Here is an 18,930-nt window from a genome sequence, read left to right on the forward strand (position 1 = left end):
GGGCCAGCAGGTTGGTCATGTGACTAGGTTTTTTTTGACAAACTCTCCTGCGTTTTTTATGGATTCTCCATCTTAGCAGACACTCTCCGTGGGGGGGTGGGGGGGGGTGATGGAATGCTGGCTTGTTACACATTCATGTCTGGTGATCAAAATCCATTTGGGTTAATTGGATCAGGGTGCAGTTCCATTGTCTGCTCCAAGGCACTGTCTCTTAGAATGCAAATGTTTCCAACCACTGCTGTGATCTTTTCAAACAAGTCATCTTTTCAGTCCAGCAACAGTTTAAAATTAATATTTCATGTGACAAAATTAATATGCCTCATTCATGGCAGGTTGGGGTCTTCATGACACTCAATAGTTTTTTTGTGTAGGGAGAGATTAATTGCTTATTAGTCTGTTTCCATTTTTATACAGGAACACATTTAAACATTCAGAACATTTTATTTCCTGCCTTCGGTAACTGCATCAAGGATAGTCTGGTCAGATATGATCCAACAAAACTTCATTTCCCTGACTTGCAAATAGATTTTGTGTTGCTCCTGGGTGACGATCCAATAATCCTTCTCAACATTTTGCAGCTATTTGACTTTTTTCCTGCACGGATTTGACAAATCAGTGTCAACTACAATTGATTTTGAAAGCAGCTTTCTGTTCTAATCTTATGTCCACAAAGAATTGCACTGAGATTACCCCAACTCAATTGGGATAATCAAAATTCTTGCCAATCTATATCCGTAAAGGGGCATTTATGAATACCTATCTTTATTTTGTTTTAATGTATTCATTCATGGGATGTGGGCAACACAGGCCAGGCTAGCAATTATTGCTCATCCCTAATTGAAGAGTTGAAACGCTGCAGTCTGTATAGTGAGGGTACTCCCAAAATGCCGTTACGTAGGGAGATCCAGGCTTTTGACCCAGAAATGATGAAGGAATGGTGATATATTTCCAATTCAGGATGGTGTGTAATTTGAAGGTGGTGGTGTTCCCATGTGCCTGCTGCCCTTGTCCTTCTTGGCACTGGTTTGGAAGGTGCTGTTGAAGAAGCCTTGGTGAGTTGGTACAGTGCATTTTGTGGATGGTACACACTGCAACCAAGGTATGCCTGTGGTGGAGGAAGTGAATGTTTTAAGGTACCTTGCATCTATGAATTATTTGATATATTGGGCACCATTTTCATTCTTGGTAGCAGAGGGAATTTATGTGCAAGTCAAATTTAAAAGGATGGAGACAACATGTCACAAGAGAAGACTTAGTATTTATCGAGCACCTTTCACATCTTCAGGATTTCCCAAAGTGTTTTAAAGCCAATGAAGTTGGGTGTGACCTGGAAATTAGTGGAACCTTCAAGCAGACACATTGTAATCCTGACGTATAGGATGATGCTGCAGAGTAGCACAGGGGACAACCTTCCTAACTAGCATTTCATGCAGCACAACCTCGATATTAGTAGAGGTTGTGCTGCATGCAGTGCTAGTTGGGAAGGGTGTACCAGTTGTGAAAGGTGCTGTACAAATGCTAACTTTTTTCTTTGTTATGATCCCTACATATGTGCAAGTTCTATGTTGCATGGTAGCTGCAGGTGTCTTTGCAGCTGATGGTGCAGTTCAACATCTACCACTCTGCTGATCTAGACCATGAGAAGGTAGCTTACCCCAGCCATTCCCAGGTGTGTTTGTCAGGGCTCACAGAAGTGGTTGATGGCATCTTGGCAGGTATGGTTAAATAGGCAATGCTGACTCCCAGTCTTTTTGGCATGCATTTTTTCCTGGAGTGTTACATAAAATATGACCTGCAGTGTTTGGGGTGCTTCTGAAGAACCTTCTAGCATAAAGGGTTAGTCAGGTATTCATGTCACATTGTCATGTCACTGGAAGGTCTTCTGACACAGCTGTTTTTTGCTACCTCCTTCTCTGGATGTGAGAGTGAAGGTGCCTAAATCTTCTTTTGCTAAATCTTAACTTCTGCCAGTCCTTTATAGGCCCAGTAAACATGCTATTCCATTGGCTTTGTGATCTAGCGACCTCATGGCACTGACCAAGCTGTTACAGCTGGTCTGCACATGCATATGATATCAATGCAGAGACTGGCTGTGTCATTTCAATGTAAATGCAGAAGAAAGGAATACTTTGGATGCTCTCTTGGGACCCAGTCGGTCATGTAAAAACAGTTTAAGTTTGCCATCATTGCTTTAACAACACACTGTCTACTGATTGACTTCTATGAGTGCAAGTTCTAGTTGTGCTAAAATTAAGAGTAGCCTGCATTTATGGAGTCTTGTTCCAACGAATTTTGGCAGTCCAAACTTATTTAGCTATGAATTTTACCTGGCATCAAAAAGAGGAGGCACACATCTTTACTGGGATGTCTTTGATGAGGACTCCAGTATTGAAAGGATCGAGTTTGGATTCGCTGCTTCATTAACTGTTTCCTATTAAATCTAGGAGTCGAATTTTTGTAACCATAAGCTGTTGTGCCTCCAATGCTCCATTTCATGTGTGTATAAATGGCTAAGCTGCTGAATTTAAAACAAGTTGTGTTGCTGATCTCTAATAATTTCACTTAAAATGTATTTTTATTCAGTATCCAATTTTATATTGCAATAATTAACTATGTAACATCTGAATAGGTAACATTTTGACAAAACTTTGATTTTCACCAAGAAACAAAAACTTGTAAATTACAGTGCCTTGGTCACATGATGAAATGGACACAACCATGAAAGTCATTTTCCAAATAGCAGGGGGCATTGCAGCAAAGAAAATAAAGTATTTTGTCTTACTCCACTGCGTAGTTTTTAGCTTTTTGCTATCTCAGAACCATTAAATTGTGCTGTATGCACCTGTTACTTAAATAGTTCAGAAAATATCCCCAGGCAGATGTATGGTAATCAAAACTAAGTAGACCTTGCACTTGATGCATCATGTGGGTACAATCTACCATTTTTACTGAAGCCTAATAATGCATTTGTGCATTTTGAAATGCAAATATTTGCAATAAAAGCAGGGGTAATGTGTGAACATGCACTTAGTAAATTTAGCATTCACTTAGGCACTTAGACCATTTAAAAATTGACGTTTTAACATGAAGGAGCAGTATCTTCTCTGCAGCAAACTTCACACTTGGGCATTCTTCTAGCTGAAAAATCTACGTGTGCAAAGTTTCAATTTTATTTGATACCTGAGGTATTTAGTCCAGGACTTCAAAATCTTTCTAATATTGATGTTGTGCAACTCAAAAGTTGTATATTTAGTTCTGCACAATATTCACTAGTATAATGTTTGAATTCCCTTGAATTTAAAAGGTTGAAGGGTGAACTATAATGAGGCCTTGAAAATAATTAAAGAATTCGATATAGGGTAGATACAGAAAAACTATTTCCTTTGGTAGGGCAATCTAAAATAATGGTGCACAATGTTAAAATTAGAGCTAGGTCATTTAGGAATGAAATCAGGAAACACTTTGCGAAACAAAGGGTAGCAGGAACCTGGAATTTTCTCCCAAATGAGAGCTGTGGATATGGGATCAATTGAAATTTTCAAAACTGAGATTGATTAAATTTCTGAAGGGTAAGGTTATGAAGTGACTTGGATACAGATGAACCATGATCTAATCGATAGTGGAACAGGTTTGAGGGACTGAATGTCACCTTCAGTACACTTCTTGTACGTTATGTATTTACCCTCTAAGTTATGGGAATCCAGACAGGTCCACATCATGCATGTCACCCACATCACTTCATACTGATCCTGCCATACCTAGTGATATGTTTAGCCTAACAGATATTTAACCCGGATTTTTGCATTTATTGTTTATTGAATCATTTCTATTTGCTTGCTCTAATTTATTTAATGTTTTAACTTCTCTCCGTTAAACTCCCCAAAGCTATTATATAGTACATTAAGAGCTGTAAATTAGATTTCAGATGAATAATTCTTAGAAAATTCTTTAAAAAAAAAATAGTAGGTTATTTCTCAGCACTATCATTCTTTGATTGTATGCACTTTTTTGGGGGGTGGTTGGGTGTCTGGGGGTGGGGGTGGTGCAGAAGACTGGGGGAAACAATTCATAAATGGATTTTTGATGCTTTTATTGTGAAAAGTAGAGCAGCTGACTCACCTACTTCTAAGTCATGGTGATAACTATGTGCAAATATCCAGGCTACAATTGGTTGTATCCCAATTAGCAAATTCGAGTGTCGGGGTCTTTAGCATCACCTAACAAGCTAGACAGTTCCTGAATAGACAGTATCGGAGGAGAGTTGAGTGATCCAGAAACAATCATCAATGGGGGTGAGTCAATTGTCCAGGAGCAGCCAGCACAGAAAAGAACAATGGAATGAGCAGCTCGTGGCTAGCATCAAAATGGAACTCTTTAAAATAAAAGCCAGCTTTTTGTCTACAGTACAGACCCCACATTCTTTATTTAAAAAAAAATCTTTTGTGTTTTATGGTCTACATAAAATGTAAGGTTAGATATTTTGGAATTTTGCCTAATTTGGAAATTTTACCGAACTTTCTCCTCTGAGATGAAATGGTTGAAATTATTTCCAAAAGTATTTTTACCAAAGGCATTAACATGTTTGAATGGAATTTTCTGGATGCTAGTTTGTGTGTTTCCTGGCAGGTTGGAGTATCAGGTCAGAAACTTATCTGTGTGATTCTAAAAACACTAAGGTGTCAAAATGACCTGGTTTGTTTTTTGGGACCTTTTCAGGTAATGAAAGGGTTTGATAGGGTAGACATGAAGGAATTGTTTCCAGTTTTGGGAGAGACCAAAATTAAAGGCAATAAGTTTAAGATAGTCACTAATGTATCCAGTAGGGAAGAATGTAGAACACAATAGTAGAAGGAGTGGATGAAGGAGATTAACACAGATACATTGTAGGGAAAGCTAGATAAGCACATGAGGGAGAGAGGAATAGAAGGGTATATTGATAGGTTTAGATGAAGAAGGGATGGGAGAAGGCTCATGGAGCATAAGCACTGGCATTAATTGGGCCAAAAGGCCTGTTTCTGTATTGTGGACTCAATGTACACTTATGTACATCAATGACTTACAGCACAGCTTGCCAAGAATTTATAATAATGTAGTTTATTACTATTTGATCAAAGCTTTTATTACTATTTGAGTCACTACATTATCATTTTGGTTCTTCACAACTTTTAACAAACTAAAAGATGGCTATCCTATCCATCATGATGATGTCATTTGAAAAAGAACAATTGATTTGAATCCTAAAGTTCAATGTGGGTATTTAATCAATTCTGCTTCACAGAAAAATTAGTAAAATGCTTCATGAGGTAAAATAGTAGATAGGTTAGTACTGAAAGTCATCCTTTCACCTCTGGATTCAATCCTATCTGAAGCTGTTGAGGGAAATATCGTCTGTCAGCCTTGTCTGTGAAGTGAGTTTGAGCTAATTTAACTTAATCCAGTTCCTCGGCATGTAATCATCTTAAAATTGTGTCTCATTTGATATTTAGTGGCAGTTAAATTGTCAGCATCACTTTGAAAGACCACATGGGTGAACACTTGATGCTGCCAATGGAAATTTTACAATAATGTGTTATGGAATGTGCTGGTTTCAGCATAGATCCAAGATGTATTTTTGAGCTGGATCTTAATGTTAGCTGAAAATGGTGGGTTTTGAACAATGATACCAGAAGACAGCTCAACTCTTGTTTGACTTTAAATTGCTAACAGGTAAATTTAAATATGCTGATATAAATCTAGAAGCCGTTCTTTTCGATTGACACTGTTGGAGCTGAAAGGGCAATATGCTCCCGAGTAGTAACTATGGGCCAGTTTTACCTTTCAGTAAAATTGTTTTACTGGTATAACAGTTAGTGCTGAAACAGACAACTAGCATGCTTCTTTACAGTAGTCAGAGTGCTATCCATGTTTTACAGAAAGTATTACTGTGTATAATTTGTAACATTTTGGCAAAAAATAAATTGAGCTATACCAAATCTTATCTTTGCTGTCAGAATCATTTCAATCTTTTATGCCAACCAGCCATTTCTCCCAGTACTGATTGCTAGTTCCCTGCTGCAATTAACCAACATAGGGTGAAAATATGAAACCTGGTACGAGCTCCACATTTACTGTCCAGGTTACATTGCACAAACTCATCAGCATTAACATCATGATGCAAGGTCACTGACCTGAAACATTGGCTGTAATTTTTCGTTGGGCGGGAGGCCCTGTCCACTGGCCAAAAGGTCCGTGGTGTGCCCGCCCCCGCCGAGCCTGGGGAGCCAGACCCGGCTTTTATGCTCCCCAGGCCCTTAATTGGTCTTGAGCAGGACTTCCATCTCCTTGAGGCAGGAAGTCCTGCCTAATGGAGCTGCCAGCCAATCAGTGGGCTGGCAGCTCCACCGGTAGCAGTGGCCACTGCTGGGACAGCACCCAGCCATCGGAAGAAGATAAAGGATGGCCCTGGAAAAAAGGTAAGTTTTTTTTTGAGGGCCTCGCTGGGGACAATCAGTTAGGCCCCGTCGAGGCAAGGGGGGGGGGGTCGGTTAGGCGGAAGGGGGGTGTATTGTGTATTGGGGGCAGTTGGGGCTTTGGGGGCAGCCCTCCGTGGGCCTAGGGTGCCCGATCAGGAGAGCCCCCCCCCCAGGTGAAGGCCACCTGGTTTCATCAGGCGGGCTTTTTGAGGCCTCAGCCACCCACCAGCCAAGGGTAAAATACTGTGGCGGCGGGTGGTCCTTAAGTGCCAGTTAATTGGCCATTTAAGGGCCTTGATTGACCTGGGGTGGGCGGGCAGTTTTTCTCCACCACCACTCCATTTAAACTGGCAAAGCGGGGGGGAGGGGGTCAGGAATGGCCCCCCTGCCTCCACTCAATTTTAAACCCCCACCCCCCAGCTCAACTGGGGGGTGTAAAAATTCCAGCCATTAACTCAGTTTTTCTCTCTCCACAGATGCTACCAGACTGGCAGAGTATTTCCAGCACTTTGTGATTTTGTTATTAGCATTAACATGATTTCTTGATTAGTCAGTTTGAAAATCCATTTCACTGTTGAATTAAAAATGCAAGTAGCTTTACCGACATTGTAATTGTACTGTATATAACCTTAGATGTGATCAATAATGACATGGAAAATATTTCAATCCCCAGCACTGACATCCCTTCCCTTGATAAGTGCAAATTCCACTTCTCCCCAAGATATAAATGAAAGTGAAGAACAAAGTCTCTCAATAAATTGTAAGGCAAGCCTTTTATTTCGTGTGGGTAATGCATGTAATTTATGACATGGAATTTAACTGGTGTTCTACATATATGCACATATTAATTAATGCAAAGTATAAGGATTAAGTTCTGAAATTATGCCTCAGCACAATCATCATGTAATGACATAGTTATCCATAACCACAAGAGGGAAACCAATCAATAAGATCAGTATACCAACTACCTTCATGTCTCACTTTATTCTTTAGTCTTTATTTGCCAGAAGTGTTTTTTTTTTTGGAAAATTTAGTGTAATATTATCATTGTCTGTATAATTGTAGGTATTAGCAAATTTAGTGTATTGTGAAGTAAGTGTTTTTTAAATTGGTTCCTGGAAAATTATGGCGGTTCTGGAATCTGACAGCAGGGGAGCAGTGTTGGGGCTGGGAATATTGGGAAGAGGGGTCTCGGCTCTGGACGTAGTAGGAAGGGGTTTTTTGAATCTGGAAGTAATTGATGTGTGTTGGAAATATGCAAATAGGAGAGGGCTCTGGGGGGAACAAGTAGTGGGTGGGTGTGAGGTGACTGGGTTGGGATGGTGGGATATGGGATTACTGTGAAAGAGGTATAGGTAAGGTAACAATGGGAGGAGATGCGAGGGAGGGAGGGTTGGAGTATTGGAAAGCAAGTCTGGGTTTTGGAGGCACTGAGGGAAGGTGGGGGCTTCTGTCATCGAAGAGGTAGATGAAGATTTGAGAGCATGAGGATTGGGAGGGCGGGGAGTGGTGTGGCTATGGGACTGCTGGAACAGGACCATTGCTAGATGAATCCTGAGATCTGGGAGGGAGAGGCATTGTAGAATGTTGTTTTGGGATGTGGGAGAATTGACAGTAGGGGATTATAATTATTAGGAAAGGGCCTGAGATGTGGAAGAGTTCTGAAAGCTAGGTCTAGCAGTGTTCTGAGGAAGAGGAGGATACAGGGAATGATGGGTTTTAAATCCTCATTTATTCTTACCCTAACGAAACAATTGGAATGGTGATTTCCCTCTGCTGATCTGTGAACCCAGGGTTAGTTGTTTAAAGTACTTAATGTATTGATACTGTATTTGCTGACTTGAGCATTTTGGAAGTGCTTATGATCACCTACCCCTGGTGGTGCATAGGGCCCTACATACTCCTGACGATTAAGTTCTTTAAAGTACTGATTTACAAGTTTGCTGTCTTTTCATGGGAATGCTGCAAAGATGAGTCAGATGTTGGGAAGGGAGAGAAGGCACAGCTTATTTAGGTGGCAGGAGGAATAGGAGTAGTTTAGAAGGAAAGGGCCCAAGGCAGAATGAGGCGCAAAGTGGAAAGACAAGCAGAGAAGAGGACAAAAATAGGGAAGGGCATGTGTGTCAATGAAGTTTCTGATAAATTTCTGCCAAGGTGGTGGAGTGGGAGAAACCATATGGAAATTACCAGCACAAATCTTTGTAGGCTTCAGGCAGGTGGTACTATGAAGAATAGCACCACCTTTATTGAAGAAATGGAAGATGTAAAAACTCAGAGGTAAATATAGTAGATAAGTTAGCTAAGCTAGGTAAGCAAGCTAAATAGTTATAATAGGAAAAGTATGAAAGGAAAATGTTTCAGAAAGTAATTGTTGCATTTAAAGACTGTGTGCTTTATAGAACATTTTTGATATATTGTAGAATATGATAGTAAGAATCTGTGATTTCAGTTATTACTTGGCTTATGGGCCCAAAAACATAGAAATAACTGATTAGCTGATATTGTATACTCTTTATAGGCTGGCAGTAGGTCCAGTAACTTCAGATAGAGAATATTTTTTCTGAGAATGGGTGCTAATCTCATTAGACTAACCTGAATTTTGACCAGTCTTAGAGTTGAGGGGAGATTAATCACACAGTGCAATCTAATGTTTTCCCCTACCATCCATTTTACTTCAACTCCTCAGAAACACATCTATAACTGAGCCAACTTGATTTTTGGCAACGTAGAAGAGAGAGTAAGCTAGCAAAGCTATTGTAAATTAATTATAGGAAGAAATAATACTATTCTGTTGACTGGTTATTTGGAATTATTTTATAATTGCATAGTGATTCTTATAACTGAATTACATCTGTTTCCTGTCACTGAACCAGCACCAGTAAATCTGGTTAAATGTTTAAAGTATCAAGTCCGATGAATAACGACTTAATTTTGACTCGTAAATTTTGTCGCATTAATGTTGACTTGCAAACAAGAAAATCAAATGAGAGCAGTATTATTTTATGCAAGTTATAAAATAGTTTGGAACATCTCATCATAAGACATAACTGTATGCTTAATTTATTTAATGATATATATGACAGAACTTGAACAAAACACTTAATGTATCCATAGCATTGTGACAACTTCTTTGAATAACACAACTCGGTCCATTGTAGGAAAATTTGCCACTCAAATATGTCAGAAACTGGAACCTGATCAAGAGCTACTACATCCAAGGGTTAGCGATTTAAAGGTTGCTTGCTATAAATCTAACTATTTAACTGGGGAATTGCTATGTTACTGTAGTGACAAACAGGAAAGTTGCAAAGGTTTTGGAGTGAAGCACCTGCAGCACCAGAGAAATATGACAATCTATTCACATTCTTTTATTTTCTTTGTAGAGAGAAGCTGGCAGTGGCCCAGTTACAACGGGCAGTTGCAAGAAGTGAAAGAGAAGGCACAATGGTATAGTATAAATGTGTCTTTCTGGTTTTGCATTCATCATATGTTTTCGATTTTTAAAAAATTTAATTTTGGTACTAGTGGTTTGTAATGAACAGAATATACTATCTTGAAAAGCCAGCTGTATTTTTACATTTAAATTCTTTAAAATAATAATTGTCTTTTTCAGGGAGTTTTGTGGCCAAAGCTGTTGGGTTGGAATACGTTAGAATTAAATCAATAGTAGTTTAGTGGAAGATTTCAAAACTACATCATCAGAGCATTGACCATAGCATTTACAGATTCCAAGTTAGACTTATCAGCATGTTTGAAAATAGATCAAGCTAATGGAAGTACAAAGACCACAGGACATTTTATATTTTAGGATGGAACTGAAGTAGTAAATGCCCGATGTTTATATTCCAGTGTTGCAGCAATTGAGAATCATGGTTTACAGTCCTGAGTATTTTCAAAAATTTTAATTACTTGAAAAACTTGAATGCTCTAAATTACACTGATCACGTGCAGTAAAGTAGTCATCTAATAGACTAATGAATCCTTAGAGGATACATAGTTTTATGAGGACAGGAGCATTACAGCATGTGCCATACAATTTAGTATTTGGTTGTAAAAGTGAAGCTGTGTGGGTGTGCTTTTGGTATGATTTTCCTTCTGGCTTTGTATGCCAGTTCACGTAGTGTTGTGATAAGTGTTACAACCGACCGCTCAAGTCAAAGCCCCCAATCAAAATATACGATTCTGATTGTGGTGGGAGAAATGCACTGTTAATTCAATCCTGCCCCTTTACAGATTGCCTAACATATCATTTTTAACTTTCCAAATTAAAGAAAGACCCAGCCAAATTGTACCATCTATTAACCCCCAAATGAAGCTAACCAAACCAGGTGTCTTTAAATCAACAAATTAACTGTTTAATTAGAAAAACTAAATTCTTTAACACTACTAAGATATAAATAAAATAGAAAAAATTAGGGACCTTGCATATTTACGCTCCTGCCGAAGTGAAATCTTCCAATATGGATTGGTCCAAGGTTGCTTAAAGTCCTCATAGCCATTCGATGTGGGGGGGGAGGGGGAGAAAAGGTTCTTCAACAGTCCGTGGTCTAGTTCAGCAGTTGAAATTGATGCTCTTCTTTTCAAGCGATGAATTTCAACAATTAACAACTTGCAAACACAATTTTAATGAATCAATTTGGCTTTAGAATTTTTTTGAGGGATAAAAGATTGTCACAGTCTAACTTCCCTTCCTTTAGTTTAAATTATCAGAGATCTCTGTTTTGGTTTGACTTTTTAGAATTTTGAGAGAATAATAAATAAAGAGACTAAATTCTCTTCCTTCAATTTAAATGGTCTGAGAGTTCTCCTTTCAGGCGCTACCACACAGCTATCTGTCTGTTTCTCTGAGTTAGAACAATCTGTTTCCACTATATGCCAGTTCAAAATTAAATTGTAACAATGTATATCTCGATCTGTGGTCCTGAATGGCTGTATCCCAGGCAACGAGAATGCCCTCTTTGACTCTGTCTCTGAATGGCTGTATCCTGGGGCAATGAGAATGCATTCTTTGACTCAGTTTTTAGAGCTTGCTGTCTTAAAGCAGTATTGTTCCCTTTCCAGCCTTAAAGGCACATAGCATTCTTCACGGAAAAAAAAATCTACAGGATCATAACACAAGAAAAAGGGTCTGAGACCAATAATGCTGGCTCCCAGTCCCTTTGTATGTGATCTGCATTTCTACAGAAGGAAACTCTTGCTGTATCTCAGGTCTAAGGCATCTGGGGTTGCTAGAAATTAGAGAATACAGGGAAGGAAAGTTTTGTTTTCCCAAGGCCCAAATAGACAATTTAAGCAGTCGCAAGGTCGTTTCAGGCCTGTTTTCTCATATTTTGTTTTCTCCAGGTGGCTAGCTTATGATAAATCTTTGATCCAATTCTTTTGATTATTGTTTTCCCCTTTATCTCCCAGCACCATTGCTTGCATTAGTTGGATTCCCATTGGAAATCCCAAAAGGCTTTAGCGGCACTGAGGTGTTCATGATGTTTGGCAGAACTAGGGAGGGAGCTTTCCAGTTTTGCACCACTGCGATGGGCTTCAAAGGTTTTGTAGCAGACCTGGCGTTTAGCAGCATGTGATGTGGGGGTCCTGAGGTTTTGTAGTAGGCTCATGAAATCAGCAACGTATGCTCCAGAACAAAAAGAAGAAACCGATTAACTCTCTTGGATTGTTTGTATTACTGAAAATAGCGTCGCACATCTCTTCAAATCCTATTTAGATTGTTTCTTAAAAAAGGAATATTAATGCTCTTTTTGAAATAATTTTTGGGCTGTGCTGCAACAACTTGTGTCAGAATTCCAAACTCCTAACAGCTGAGTAAAGAACATTTTTCTAAATTTCCTTTCAACCTTATTGTGATCTTAAATTTAAATATATTCCTGTTATCTTCTTGCCAAACAGTGGAACCAATTTATCACTATTTACTTTGTCATAATTCTTCATAATCTTGAAAACCTCGATCAAGCTCCTCTCTACCTTCACAGCTATAGTGGCGGTCAGTAAGCCTTGGCAAGATCTAATGAATCTGTGCTGCACTTTTCCATTGCTTTTATACTTATCCTACCCTAAACTGTAAACACTGCATAAACTGAGGTAATGGATATTATCTCTCCTTGCTTATGCATTCCATCTACTTGTGCTGTTATCTTTAATTACCTATGTATTCTCTGCTCCACCACTCCATTTAAACCTTAATCATTTAAGGCTTATTGCTTCCCAATGTTTCTTACCTAATGTATTACTTTTTCACTTTGAACTATTTGCCTGATAGTCAATATTTGATTTTAGAACAATATAGATGCGACATAAATCCCTAGAGTTTCTGTTGTTACTAGATGCTATATTTTCTGCCCCACCAAATCCAACTTGTACTATAATACACCCCATGTACAAAAGGAACCCAAAGGATGAGCTAAACTTGTTTAATTTACTGACTAACATAATCCTCCGTCTTTTGTAAGAACTATTGATGATGACCACCATGCCATCATTTGCAAGATACATCACAGAAAGGAGAAAATGGTACATTACTACCACACCCATTCTGTGTTGATGGAAAAGATGCACTGCCGCAAAATGGATTTGCTGTAGCACAATCACATACACTTTGCTGCAATTGAGTAAATTAATGAAATTTATTTACAAGCATAATTTCCAATGTTATATTTTTAATGCAATCCTTAAAGTCACTCACTCACATTTATTAGAATAAGAAAAATGAGTAGACTGAAAAGGTTACAAGTTCACACTTATTGACAGTTAAGACCCAAAAAGGCTTTATGCAAATTATAATTGACGGTTCTATATATTTGCCAGAGCACGTGTTGTAAACAAAACAGACATAATGGCAATTAAAAAGTAATTCTTGATGTTTTGCAACTAGATACTTTGATTCTTATAAATGTTTTTAGGTGAAACTACTTGGAACCCATTGCATCATTTTTATTCCGATATATTGGGTTCATTATATTTAATACGGTTGAGTGAAACATTGTTGAAGAATAGAAGATATTTTGGTAGCAGTTCTAAAATAATTTATCGTCATTAAGTGGGAAGGCTTCAGAAGAAAATTTTTGTTTGTGAAAAACTGTGATATTCCGGGAAATTGCCTCTTGGTAATAGCCGTATTTAGACAAACTAATAAAATTTCATAAAGAAGGCTTAGAAATGACTTATCTTCATCTGCCAGGAGGTGAACTGCTAGAGATTATTTCTGCCAACTTCATGGAATTGAATTAAATGTAATTTTTTTTTTGACTTGACATGCCTTTAAAATGGTTTCTGACATTGGGCTTCATTGAGCTGATTTATTGGAATAGTTAGGATAAAATATTATGCACTTTTTTTCCTAACACCAAACATAGCTTGGTTGGTTAACTAAATAAATGCCACACTTTCAAACTAATTTCACATTCAACTAAATTAATGTTATTGTCAGAATGTGAGCTATAAAAATTTAAATCATCTATTTCAAAAATTGTCAGGAATTTGGATATTCATAAATTCCTAAGGTACGCACCTATTCCTGAAAATCTCATCCATGCCTTTGTTACCTCCAAGATTTACTATTTCACTGCTCTCTTGACTGGCCTTCTGTCCTCTATGCTGTGTACATTTCAGCTCATCTAAAACTCTGCTGCCTGTATCCTATCCTGCACCATGTCCTATTCACCTATCACTCATGTCCTTCCTGATCTATGTTGATTCCGGCTCCCCTAAAGCCTCCAATTTATAAATGTCATCCTTGTTTAAATCCCTTCATAGCCTTGCTCCCCCTTTATCTTTGAAATCTCCTCTATCCTACAACTTACCCTGAACTATCCATTCCTCTGACACTGTCCTCTTGTGTATCTTCCTGTCCCTTTACATAGGAACCCCATTGCAGGCATGTCTTCAGCCATGTAGGCCCTATGCTCTGGAATTCCTTCCCTAAAGTCCTCTGCCTCTCCACCTCCCTATCATCCTTTAAAAAAAAAACCTTTTTATAATCCACCTCTTTGATACATGAAAAAACCTTTTTAAAATCCACTTCTTTGATGCAGCTTCTGGTCACTCATCTTAATATCTCCTTCTTTGGCATAGTGTCCATTTTTGTCTGATTATGTCTGAAGTGCCTTAGGGCATTTTTCTGCATTAAAGGCACTACATAAATGCACATTTTTATAGTACAGATTTAACTTTAATGACAACATATTCTGTGCTATCAGTAAAAATGCACTATCCATTGTAAATAAAATAATTCTACCAATCAGTATACCCCATTAAAGACACAAGCTATTTCAGCTTGTTTGAATTGTTTAAGCTTGATGGCTCTTCTAACTTTCTACTATTCTTGATTTTATTTTTTGTTTTCTGTTTGTCATTTTCCATTGAATGTCATTGAATGTGACTCTTCCATGAGCTTTTAATGGACTTTAAATGGAGTGTACATAGATCAAAATGAATAATTCTTTTCTGAAGAATTTCAGAAGTCTACTGCACATTGAAATTCACATACAGTTGCAGTTGGTAAACTATAGAGTTCAGCAACTCTACCTTTGATTACAAATTGCTGGACTTGTGGATTGTCATTTTTCCTCAAACAATTCATTAGTTCTTGGTACTTAAAGGGAAAAGAATTGCATGGCTATGGGGAAGGAGCAGGGGAGTGGGACTAATTGGACAGCTCTATCAAAAAGCCAGCAAAGGCCGAATGGGATCCTTCCATGCTGTATCATGCTATGGTTCCATAGTGGCAGAAGTGGGATAAAATATTGCTGAATTCTGAATGTCAATTTGCTCATCTTGGGTAGGTGGGAGGGGTGGGGGAGGCAGCAGGAAACATCTGGACTCCTCAGCCAGAATTGTCTGGTCACACAAAGTAGCAAATGTAGATTGGAAGTTTTGAGGCTCTGTACTCTGAGCAAGAATATCCAGTAGCTAGCATTAAATCATTTTTCAGCCACTTAATGGGAAGCTGGAGTGAATGGCAAAGTTAGGGATCGCTTAGCCAAGCATATAACTACAATCTTAGTGTGACGTGTGACAGTTTTCCTGGCTATAAATTGTAGCAGGGAGCCTGTCAGACAAGATTATACTTGTACAAGGTACTTCTGTCCAAAATCTGCAACTGAAACAATCAGCTCTTGTTTACCAGTTTGTGCCTTCTGGTTATTGGAAAATTTTTACTCCCATGAATACTTTAGACTATTTTAAAGGCAGCAAGCCAACTGTGGCAGATTGAATTTCTGAAGGAGGATGTGAACACTAATGGTATAGAATCTACTGTTTTAAAAAAAAAAATGTCTGCAAGATATGCAATAGGGCATAACAGCTAGATTTTGTTTTATTTCACTTTTTTTAGTTTGAGCTTTCCTTAGGACTAAGCTGGAAGTCCCACATAGTCCCAGGGGCATGAAGGCCAATTCTTGTGCCCTGATCCCATCATCCTGCCTCAACTGAGATCAACTGACAGCACAGGTCAGGGATGGAACATGGGTCTTTCCTGCTCTGTCATGGGTACTATCCCCAAATTCATGGGGGTCATAAAGATCTATGCTAGTGTTGGGAACAGAAGATTACAATCTGATCTAGACATGGTGCAGGAATGGGCCCACATCTGATAGATGGCACTTAATGGAAACACGGTGTTGTGAACCTGTGTAAGGCTAGTGCCAAGCACACACTTACCATACTTGACATGGAATTAAAGTCTGTTGAGCAGGAAAGATCTAGGCATTATAATACATGAATCATTGATTCGTGGAATCTTAGAATAATATACTGCAGAAGGAGAATAATACACTGCAGAAGGAGGCCATTCAACCCATCGTGCCCCTGTTGGCTTTTGAATGTGCTATCCAATTAGTCCCACTTCCCAGGCCTTTTCCTATAGCCCTACAGTTTCTTTTCCTTCAAGTATTTATTCAATTCCCTTCTATAAGTTTTGAATCAGCTTCCCTTTCAGGCAGTGCATTCTAGAACTTCATAACTCACTGTGTAAAAGCAAATGTCTCCTCAGCTCATCTCTGGTCCTTTTGCCAGCTATCTTAAATTTGTGTCCTCTGGTTATTGACTCTTCTACACAGGAAACAGTTCCTCCTATTTACCCTCTCAAAACCTTCCATGTTTTTGAACACCTCCATTAAATCTCCCCTTAGGGGTCTCTGTTTTAAGGAGAACAATCCCAGCTTCTCTGGTGTTTCCACTTAACTGAAGCCCTGCATCCCTAGTATTCTGGTAAATCTCTGCATGGTCTCTACGACCTTGGCATCCTTCCTAACATGTGGTGCCCAAAATCGGGCACAATACTGCAGCTGGGGCCTAACCAGTGACTGAAAAGGTTTAACACAATTTCCTTGCTTTTGCATTCTATGCCTCTATTTTTATAAAGCCAAGCATCCTGTATGCTATTTTTAACAGCTTCTCAACTTGTCCGGCCACCTTCAAAGATTTGTGTACAAACACACCCACATCTTTCTGTTTCTACACCCCTGCATACTCTTTAAATTGTACTATTTAGTTCATATTTCTTGTCATTCTTCCTGTTAAAATGTGTCACTTCACCCTTCACGCTTCACTGAGTTAAATTTCATCTGCCATGTTTCTGTTCACTTCACCAGTCTGTCTATTTTTTTAAAAATTCATTCATGGGATGTGGGCGACGTTGGCCAGGCCAGCATTTATTGCCCATCCCTAATTGCCCTTGAGAAGGTGGTGGTGAGCTGCCTTCTTGAACCACTGCATTTGGGGTAGGTATATCCACAGTGCTGTTAGGAAGGGAGTTCCAGGATTTTGACTCAGCGACAGTGAAGGAACGGCGATATAATTCCAAGTCAGGATGGTGTGTGACTTGGAGGGGAACTTGCAGGTGGTGGTGTTCCCATGTACTTGCTGCCCTTGTCCTTCTAGGTGGTAGAGGCAGGTTTGGAAGTTGCTGTCTAAGGAGCCTTGGTGCATTGCTGCAGTGCATCTTGTAGATGGTACACACTGCTGCCACTGTGCGTCGGTGGTGGAGGGAGGGAATGTTTGTAGATGGGGTGCCAATCAAGCGGGCTGCTATGTCCTGGATGGTGTCAAGCTTCTTGAGTGTTGTTGGAGCTGCACCCATCCAGGCAAGTGGAGAGTATTCTATCACACTCCTGTCCTGTGCCTTGTAGAAGGTGGACAGGCTTTGGGGATAAAAACAAGAAATGCTGGAACCACTCAGCAGGTCTGGCAGCATCTGTGGAAAGAGAAGCAGAGTTAACGTTTTGGGTCAGTGACCCTTCTTCGGAACCCTTTGGGGAGTCAGGAGGTGAGTCACTCGCCACAGGATTCCTAGCCTCTGACCTGCTCTTGCAGCCACGGTATTTATAGGGCTACTCCAGTTCAGTTTCTGATCAATGGTAGCCCCTAGGATGTTGATACTGGGGGATTCAGCAATGGTAATGCCATTGAATGTCAAGGGGAGATGGTTAGATTCTTTCTTGCTGGAGATGGTCATTGCCTGGCACTTGTGTGGCGCGAATGTTACTTGCCACTTATCAGCCCAAGCCTGGATATTGTCCAGGTCTTGCTGCATTTCTACACGGACTGCTTCAGTATATGAGGAGTCACGAATGGTGCTGAACATTGTGCAATTATCAGCGAACATCCCCACTTCTGACCTCATGATTGAAGGAAGGTCTTTGATGAAGCAGCTGAAGATGGTTGGGCCTAGGACACTACCCTGAGGAACTCCTGCAGTGATGTCCTGGAGCTCAGATGATTGACCTCCACCAACCACAAACATCGTCCTTTGTGCTAGGTATGACTCCAGCCAGCGGAGGGTTTTCCCCCTGATTCCCATTGACCTCAGTTTTGCCAGGGCTCCTTGATGCCATACTCAGTCAAATGCTGCCTTGATGTCAAGGGCAGTCACTCTCACCTCACCTCTTGTGTTCAGCCCTTTTGTCCATGTTTGAACCAAGGCTGTGATGAGGTCAGGAGCTAAGTGGCCCTGGCGGAACCGAAACTGAGCATCAGTGAGTAGGTTATTGCTAAGCAAGTGCCGCTTGATGGCACTGTTGATGACACCTTCCATCACTTTACTGATGATTTGAGAGTAGGCTGATGGGGTGGTAATTGGCCGGGTTGGATTTGTCCTGCTTTTTGTGTGCAGGACATACCTGGGCAATTTTCCACATTGCAGGGTAGATGCCAGTGTTGTAGCTGTAGTGGAACAGCTTGGCTAGGGGCGCGGCAGGTTCTGGAGCACAGGTCTTCAGTACTTTTGCCGGAATATTGTCAGGGCCCATAGCTTTTGTAGTATCCAGTGCCTTCAGTCGTTTTATGATATCACGCGGAGTGAATCGAATTGGCTGAAATCTGGCATCTGTGATGCTGGGGACTTCAGGAGGAGGCCGAGATGGATCATCAACTCGGCACTTCTGGCGGTAGATTGTTGCAAATGCTTCAGCCTTATCTTTCGCACTGATGTGCTGGGCTCCCCTATCATTGAGAATAGGGATATTTGTGGAGC

At 39.8% G+C, this 18,930-nt stretch overlaps 1 protein-coding gene across 16 annotated transcripts in view; it reads left to right on the forward strand.

Moving 5' to 3' along the window:
• LOC137371950 (nck-associated protein 5-like) overlaps window positions 1-18,930 on the forward strand; it is a 693,455-nt gene that overhangs the window by 214,857 nt on the left and 459,668 nt on the right. For 15 of the 16 annotated variants that reach the window (XM_068035093.1, XM_068035090.1, XM_068035092.1 and 12 more), the window contains one exon: window positions 9,836-9,899. The exons of the other annotated variant lie outside the window; for it this stretch is intronic. In XM_068035093.1, coding sequence (XP_067891194.1) covers window positions 9,836-9,899 — 64 coding nt within the window. The remainder of the gene's footprint in view (window positions 1-9,835; window positions 9,900-18,930) is intronic. 16 annotated transcript variants of the gene reach the window in all.

The sequence above is a fragment of the Heterodontus francisci genome, chromosome 7, assembly GCF_036365525.1.
Source record: "Heterodontus francisci isolate sHetFra1 chromosome 7, sHetFra1.hap1, whole genome shotgun sequence".
NCBI classification, from domain to species: Eukaryota; Metazoa; Chordata; class Chondrichthyes; order Heterodontiformes; family Heterodontidae; genus Heterodontus; species Heterodontus francisci.